This window comes from Orcinus orca, chromosome 9, assembly GCF_937001465.1.
Source record: "Orcinus orca chromosome 9, mOrcOrc1.1, whole genome shotgun sequence".
In the NCBI taxonomy this organism is placed as follows: Eukaryota; Metazoa; Chordata; class Mammalia; order Artiodactyla; family Delphinidae; genus Orcinus; species Orcinus orca.
This window is the reverse complement of record NC_064567.1, coordinates 72884907-72893461: the sequence shown is the minus strand read 5'-3', so window position 1 is coordinate 72893461 and position 8555 is coordinate 72884907. Positions and strand designations below refer to the sequence as shown.

The window sequence follows — 8555 nt, the reverse complement described above, 5'->3', positions numbered from 1 at the left end:
GAAAAGTAATACAGGCTTTATCAGTGTGGTTTTGCTAATAGGTGGCAAGCTGTGTTACTTGAGGTACTATGTAGATATTTGATGATCCATGCATTTTTTTTAATAACTATGGCTTTTAAATGAGCTTTTTAATTTCTGTTTTATTACTTCCAATTTTCCCAGTTTCTTCCCTTCACCAGTTCTTATAAGTGAACTTTCCAGTCAACCTATGATTCCACTTCAGTAGCCCTCTGGGAATAAGAGCTCAAATTAGAACAACGAATACACAGGTGGACACTAACAGGAAATATTTTCATATAATAGGTCATATGCAAAGCACGCTATACATACGATGAAACTGACACATTGAGTAGGCTAAAAACCAGGTTATTAGCTATGACCTAAGTTGACTTAACATAAAAACACACCACAGCTTGTTTTAAGGAATGATAAGATATAAGGTAGGTTGGTTGGGCTAGTTATAAAAGAGGTGTGACATAGTGGCTTATTTCTTTTTGTTAATATCTGTGCCTTATCCTTGCTACATTGGTTCAGTTTCACTGGTACCCTCATTGGTGTTTCAATTATTTTAAGACTCAGTGAACAGCCCTCCTTTCCAGGAAGGAAAGGTGGTGCAAAGGACAAGATGTGGCGATGGCTGAGAGCTACTACAACATACTAACATTTAAAGGATGACTCCGATGGATCCTGACCTCCCTGGTCTGCTGCCTTCACTATATTTAGGGCTTTCCAGGCCAGGTATTTAGAGGTTCTCCTGTACCCACCCCACTGCCCACCTTCCCCTGCTCACACCACCCCCCCTCCACTGGTGCTTCCTTTTTGTCTCCTGTAACATATCCAAGCCCAAAGGTCAAGTAGAAGCAGAGGGAAAGAGTGCTTGGACAAGTTTGGACTGAGGTCAGCCTAAATGAGTATTAGGCTATGAATCATGACGGCAGAAGTCAGTGTTTTCCTGAGACCAGGAAGTCCTCAAGACTAGTGAATGCCTAGTAAGATAGATAGAAGTCTTGTGGGAAGTTAGGCCCACAAGGATCTAAAAGGGATTTGGCAAGGTACACTCAAGTGCCAAATTATTTCAAAATTAAATAAATTAAACCAACTCAATCACTATGATAAAAGACCATAATTAATTAAATTAAAATTGAAGTTAGTTAAAGTAAAATTAAAATTGCGTGTGAGTGGAAAGAAAACATTTTTATGGACTTAGGCTAGCCTAGAATAAAAGCTAACCATCCAATGGGTCACCAGTGATGGATAATACCCGTGACAAAGGGATGGCAATATGTGACTGTTGAAGCAAAAACCATTTGCAGCTCACCAGCTCATCCTTTCAGTAAAATGTAAGCCTCATTTCTGTATCAATAAAGCATACCTGCTATGAGAGACGTCCTTCTGAGCTGAGTCACCTAGTATTTATTTAATATCTACAATATCTAAGGCACTATAAGAAGATAATGCTGAATCAGCTAAATGTGCTGATTTGGTGCCCTGAATAATGCAGCATTCATTACTTACAGCCCTTACGTAAATATCAAGTTGGGAACTATAAACCTAAACATATTATTATTTAATAATTAATTTATAAGAGCTTTAAGGAGTGATTTAAAATTTAAAACCTAGACTTAAATCTGCTAAAGTACCTTTTCATTTCATTTTTTTTAAGATAAACATCTCAGTTCCTAACTTAGCTTCTTTTCCAGTTATAGAATACCCCGATTTAAGAAAAAGTATACGGATTAAAAAGTCAGACTTACAAAACTGATAAGGTATGTGCAAATGGTAGTTCATTTTGAAAAAATTTCTACAAGTATTCCTAAAATCCTGACCTCACTGAAGTAATTCCATAGCTGGCTGGAATAATTTTGGGGATGGGGTGCCTTGGTTCTATTAAAGCTAGTGTTTTAAATAAAATGATATATTTTAAAACCATTTTAAGAACAGTACAGCAACTTTAAACTTTTAAACTGCGGCAGTCCCTAAAAGCAGCTGGTCTCTACTTATTTTCTGCCTTCATCAGCTGATAACCCCACAGATCCTTGTAGACTCTCTGGGACCCTAATTCTCAGCATGGTTGCTTGTTCCCATGAAGGCAGTGACTTTAAGAGAATGCTGATGTGGAGCATCCTTTAAAATCTTTTGAAATAAAAATGCAAATAAAAAATTAGACAGGGCTATTAATTAGAAAGGAAAGTGTTTCTCTGACATCTGTAGGTATGACGGTAGGATTGCTATGGATAGGCTCAAGGGGAAAGTAGGCATTGCAGGTATTTGCTAATCTAGGAGGCATTACAGACTTGGGCCTGGGCTGCTCCTGTTCTGAGGAATTAAGCATATCCATATCATATTGCCCTTTCCCTCCTTCCCATCCTACTCTGGAAAGAGAAAACACCAAGGGCTCTATATCCACACATAGCAAAGGGGCCACAGGCTTTCAGTGCCAATGCTTTTAAACAATAATCTGGTTCTCAATCCCCTAAGCCTATTTTTATTTTGCATTTTCTAAAAAGTGGCATAAGACAAAAATGGTTTTAATTTTTTTCACAAGATTTCAGATTACTGGCAGAGGGTACTTTAGAGAGGCTGGCTGTAAGTATCACTGTAAATGGAAGAAAATACAATTAAGGATGGAGATAAATCATTAGATGAAATGACATATTTAAGTAAATGGAAAACATGATTCAGTTTACCAATATTGTTATTTACACAGAATTTTTAAATCATACATATATTACATAAAATACATATAAAGTTTAAACAAATTACTTGATTGAATAATAATAGAGAAAGGCATTTAAAAATTTTCACCCATAATAAACGTAGCTCTTATTTTAAGTAACTAAGTGTTCATACACGGGTAAGCTTGTGACTTATTCTGCCTAACCGAAAGCTTGGAATAATGGAATCTTCAGAATGGATCATGTAAGGCATTTCACTTACTGAAGTGGAAGATAACTACTTAATTCTGCCAGAAATTTTACACTGTAATCCTATCCCCCTGACAAAGGAATATAATGGAATTTTGGGAAACAGTGGATATTCACTGAAAGAAGCATTGAGAGATATTATGAGAACGTCCTATGGTCTGGAGTGAAGGACTACCTCAAAGTACTCTAATTTGCTACAAAATTTGGGAAGTTCCAAATTAAAATCATTCTCCCTGCAATGCCACAGGCCCAACTACATCTTACTCTCTCTTTGCTAAAATCTTTTAATTTAGTTAACTGGGTAATTTTTCCCTCTGGGAATATATTCCCAATTTCATAGTGGAAGTTTAAAGGAAAATATTCACTTTGCAGCAAATTGCTTTATAAGCAAATGTGCTTTTTATAAAGTGAAGGATACAGGGATTATCTCACTTAAATGAATTTAGTAATTTTTGTTTCCTTTTAAAAATCTGAAGGGGGGCTTCCCTGGTGGCGCAGTTGTTGCGAGTCCGCCTGCCGAGGCAAGGGACACCGGTTCGTACCCCGGTCCGGGAGGATCCCACATGCCGCGGAACGGCTGGGTCCGTGAGCTATGGCCGCGGGGCCTGCGCGTCCGGAGACTGTGCTCCGCAGCGGGAGAGGCCACAACATTGAGAGGCAGGGAAGATGGTGTGTAAACAGAACATGTCTGTACTTGAATAGCATGATTCTATTGATACATGCAGTAAAGGAGATCAAAGCATGCCAAATAATTATTAAGTAATTCCTAATTCCTACTAATTATTCTTTGCATTACACAAAGATCAAAATATGGGTTAACTCCAACAGCATCACTGCACTGACTGTGCATTTACTAATTTAAAATGTATGTCTCGATTTCTCAGGAGCTCTTGATGAGTTCCTTGTTCCTTTATTTTTCCACTGTGCAGAACCACTATCCGATCTGCATTCTGTATCGTGGAGAGTCTGTGAGCCACAACTAGGCATGTCCTCCCCTTACTGGCCTTATCAAGGGCATGCTGAACCACCTGGAAGAGAGAAGGACCTGTGATTGCTACCTTGGGTTAAATGCTAATAAACTTGCACAAGTCAAATTAATTAAGGTAATCTAATAACATTCATTGTGTATTTGCTTATCTCCAAGGAAACTACCCTACTTTGTGAAATACCCTACTCAATAGAAATCTAGAAAAAGTAATTATAGACACGTTAAGTAATACTTTTAATTTGAAGAGCTTTCATGACAATGAATAAAAATCAGGTGGTTATTTGTGTGTAAGTAAGTGGTTCCAAAGTCAAAGCTGGAAAGTAGTATTTCCATACCCAAGTGGAATTGTCTAATTTACTTACTTCGTTTCTTCTCACAGTTTTATTTTTTTATTTGTTTGTGTTGGGTTTTTTTTTCTTTTTTTTTAATATTTAGTTGTAAAACTGTCCTGGCTAAAAGAGCATCTCAGCTACAATGAGGTTATAATGCTATATAAGAAGAAATGAGGGCATTCCCTGGTGGTCCAGTGGTTAGGACTCTGCACTTCCACTGCAGGGGGCATGGGTTCAGTCCCTGGTTGGGGAACTAAGATCCTGCATGCCATGAAGCACGGCCAAAAAACAAACAACGACAAAAAACAAATGAAAGTGGAGGGTGAAAACCAATATTTGCTGAGTATATAAAATATTCCAATGATGGATATTTCATTTAAATTCTTTCAGTAACTCTGTGAGGATTATTTTCATTTCCCTGATGAGTAAACCAAGATTTGAAAAGTCCAGGTCCCTGGACCTAGGCCACACTGCTAGTAACTGATGAATCCAGGATTACAGCCCAAATATGTCTGGTTCCAAAAGTCCCATTTTTTTCTTTCATAACACACTGTTTCCTTGGAAATAAAGAATGATAATCATCTACAAATAGCAATTGTGTGGTGATTAATCACATGGGATCTTAGGTCAGACACCATCTATTAAAATTTAGGGAAGTTTCTTAACTTTTCTAAGCCTTAGTGTGCTGATCTGTAAAATGAGCATAAAATAAGCTAATTCATCAAGTTGTTGTGAGGATTGAGATAGTAGTATATAATAAGCACTTGATAAATATGAAAGATTATAATTCATTCAACCAACATTCATTTAACAAATAAGAACATGCTATATGCAAGAACTATTAGGGGACAAGGACATAGTAAAATTAAACATCTGAAGCACCTTGCAGTGTAGGTTTATTGTTACATGTCTGTTCGCCCCCTTGTTTCCTTCTCAAACAGAGCTAATAGTCTATAGAAGGTAGAGTAGCAGGCTCCAACATTGCAGGGTAGATCACTCTTTTATATATGTAGATTGCCTTATTATTTTGTTTGGTATCATTAAAATAATAATAAAACAGGAAAGTAATTTTCATTGGGCTTTTTCCTTGAGTGGAGAAACATTTCAAGAATTGGGTCCCTTTTGATAATGAGACCAATTCAAATGAGAAAACCTTTCTAAAACATGAGATGCCCTGTGTCCCAACTCTCTCCCACCTCCCCACCAGCCTCTAACCTTTTTATAAAGGCCAAAACTTTAATTACAACTGGTGACCCTATGACTACAATTCTCTCCAGGCCTTTCTTCCCCAAACTGAGCTTCATTTCTTCCACAATACTCCACTCTCATACTTCATATTACATCCTGAGATGAAAGAAGAGGCTGTTACCTTTTCACTCTCATTATCAAGGGCTGAAGTGGCCTCATCCAACAACAAAATTTTTGGTTTTCGGAGAAGAGCCCTTGCAATAGCTAGTCTTTGTTTCTGGCCACCAGAAAGCTGTGTTCCTTTCAGTCCAACTTGTGTGTTGTATTTCTATTACAGGAACGTGTAATTAAGAAAGCAAGCCTTGGTTATTTAAATTAACATGGCGACTGTGGGCGAGAGCCATCTAAATATTTCAAATTTTGCTACTCTCTAAAATTTGTGTCCCAACAAGTACTAAAATCTATTCTTGGGCTTTGTTGCTAATAAATGCTAAACCAGCAGTAAACACTACCATCTCATTTACATATCTAATCTGATCACAAACAGTAGACCTTTGCCATTGTGCTTCTACAAAGGAATTGTTCAAATTAAAGCATAAGAAAAAAAATTATTAGGGAAAAAAAGTTCCCAGTAAGCACAAATCTTTCCCCATTAAGTTAAATTGTCTTCTGTTTTCAGATCAAAATGATTTAAAGTATCATTTTAAAGGGAATCATTGGGTTCTGTAACTTTGACTTTCACCAACCCTCTATGGGCACATCTCTCCAGATGCCATGATGCCCTTCTCAGAGGTCCAGGTATCATCCTAGCAGTAAGTTAGGCTGACATCTTGAGACAGTCCATTCACCTTTTCAGGCCATGATAGTGACATTTAGCACTTCACAATGTTTCTACACTCTCCTACATACTAATGACCCCTTTTTCAGTATTACCCTCCATGGAAGGGTAAAGGAAGTTTTTCACTTATCCTGAAGCCATCCTAAATCACAATGGATCAGCAAGCAGGCTCCCACTTGCTTTCTAGGTTGTCCTGTTAACTCTGCTTCCCTCCAAGGTTTCACACTGCTTTCTAGTAGCCCTTGCCAGTTGTCTGAGAAATACATGCCATTGGTACCCCGACAAGGATGTGTGGATGGATGAGCTCCACTGGGAAAGTGAGTCCAAGTGTACAGCCTTCTAAAGGTGGATCCTTTAAAGGTAGCAGCATTATAGAGAAGATGCAGCACATGACTGATGTGCTATTTATCTTAGTGCCCTGGAGAAGCCTGATTCAATTGCTTTCCCTCCATACCTGGCTGCCTTTAGGAGGTGCCTTTCCAGCAGAGTGGGTTTCCAGAGAGCCTATGATACAACTTTATAACAAATGTGTCTGCTTCATGTCAAAGTTCATTTTTCAACTTAAAATGCTCAGTTGCTTACTTTATATCAAACAATGGGTATCTGAATTACTAACGCCCAGTAAAAGCATCCTTTCTGAAGTGAATGCTCTACGAAGAAAACAGACTTTAGCTAGCTCCTCTGTGATTTTTATCTGGGACTGCTAGCACGCTGGGTCTCTTCCTCCTAAAATGCGTTTTATTAAAATTGGAATCATAGGGCAACAGATAATCAGGTAAAACTCTGTAGTTCATTTCCACACACTGCAAAGTTCCCATCTCATTAGGGAATTCAATCTTAAGCCAAAAACTGAGAGAGGATTGGGTGGGAATGATAATGGGCTTGTAGCTCTTTCTGCCAGTCCAGCTTAAATTGTATGTGGATTCCTCTATTATAGCTGAAGAAGATACAATACTAGCTTAGAAATCACTTTGCATCTCTTGGCCTTCTCTGGCTTGCAGGGAGATGTAAGTCTCAAGAATGAATTGGTTGAAAATACAGTTCAGATGTTTTTGCCCATCATTAAGCAGAACAGATTATAAATGTGACTATACATGTTGTCTCAATAGCAACCCCAAAACATTTTCAGACACTTAAACTGAAGGCTTTTGTTTGTTTTTAATGAAGAACTATAGGATTTCATTCCTTCCTGTTTAAACTGAAAAGCTAAATTTTCTGGCAAACACTGGGATAGTGAGTGCCCTGAAATCACCTGTTTTATGAGACACTGAAGGGGCAATGGCTGTTCAATGTGAACCTGGGTCTAAATACCAGTTGGATCCTGGAGGGAACATCAGAAAGAGTCTAGTCCTAAACCAACTGCATTCTGGAGATCCCTGCAGGCCCTGGAAAGGAGTTTCAGTGTGGTTCCAGCGGGAGACATCATGTGGCTTGACTGAGAGCTGCCACCCTGTGAAATTGTGGCCGCTAGGGGACATCTACACCTGCTGTGTTTCTCCGAGGATCCTCAAGACCAAGTCAGTGTTATGCCAACTCGTCTTCCAGGCTGATATTTCCAAATGCCTGCAGGTTATCTCCATGGCACATACCATAGATGTGTTACCCTTAGCATGCTCTGAGTTGATGCTCTGCTATTCACCCTCCTGCCTTGATCTGCCAGATAGGTCCATAATCCTTTATCTGAAACCCACAGGGCTATATTTGTTTAAGAAGTCTATTTTTTTTTTTAACTTTAGAAGAAAATATACTGTAAATTGTACATACTATATATTATTTATATTTAATATGTGATATATATTATTTAACACCCCCAGAAAGGGCTGGGTAGCAACCAGTAATCAAATATATGAATATTTCTGTAGAAATATTTGACAATTCATTCTAAGTAGGACTAATAAAGATTTCATAAAGCCTCACATCATTTTGGCCACCCAACAAATTGATATCAAACACATGGTCTTTGTGCGTGGAGGGGAGAGGAGGGCATGGAGTTTAAGAACTTTTGGAAATTGGAGCTGGGGGAAAGAAAATGCGGACCTGAATTTCTCTCATCTAGACTGTTGTAATGTACCAGGACTTGCCCCTTTCATGCAGTGTATGCCATTGCCACAGAGACCACAGAGCCTCTTGAATGAGCAAACAAAAGGCTGAGCTGCAAATGCAATTATTTTCTTTAAAAATTTGATCATGTCAGTTCTCGGCCTAAAAATGTCTAGCGGTTTCCCATTTCCAAACGTAGCCTGGTAAATCAGAACCTTCGCATTTAGTCCATGTGCATATTTTGT

The 8555-nt window shown here is 38.3% G+C and overlaps 1 protein-coding gene across 1 annotated transcript in view; it reads right to left on the bottom strand.

Moving 5' to 3' along the window:
* Positions 1 to 3754: 3754 nt before the first annotated feature.
* The window catches only part of ABCB5 (ATP binding cassette subfamily B member 5), a 113410-nt gene continuing 108609 nt past the window's right edge, over positions 3755 to 8555 (bottom strand). The window contains 2 exon segments of the mRNA XM_004263450.1: positions 3755 to 3952; positions 5614 to 5760. Of these exon segments, the coding sequence (XP_004263498.1) occupies positions 3755 to 3952; positions 5614 to 5760 (345 nt within the window).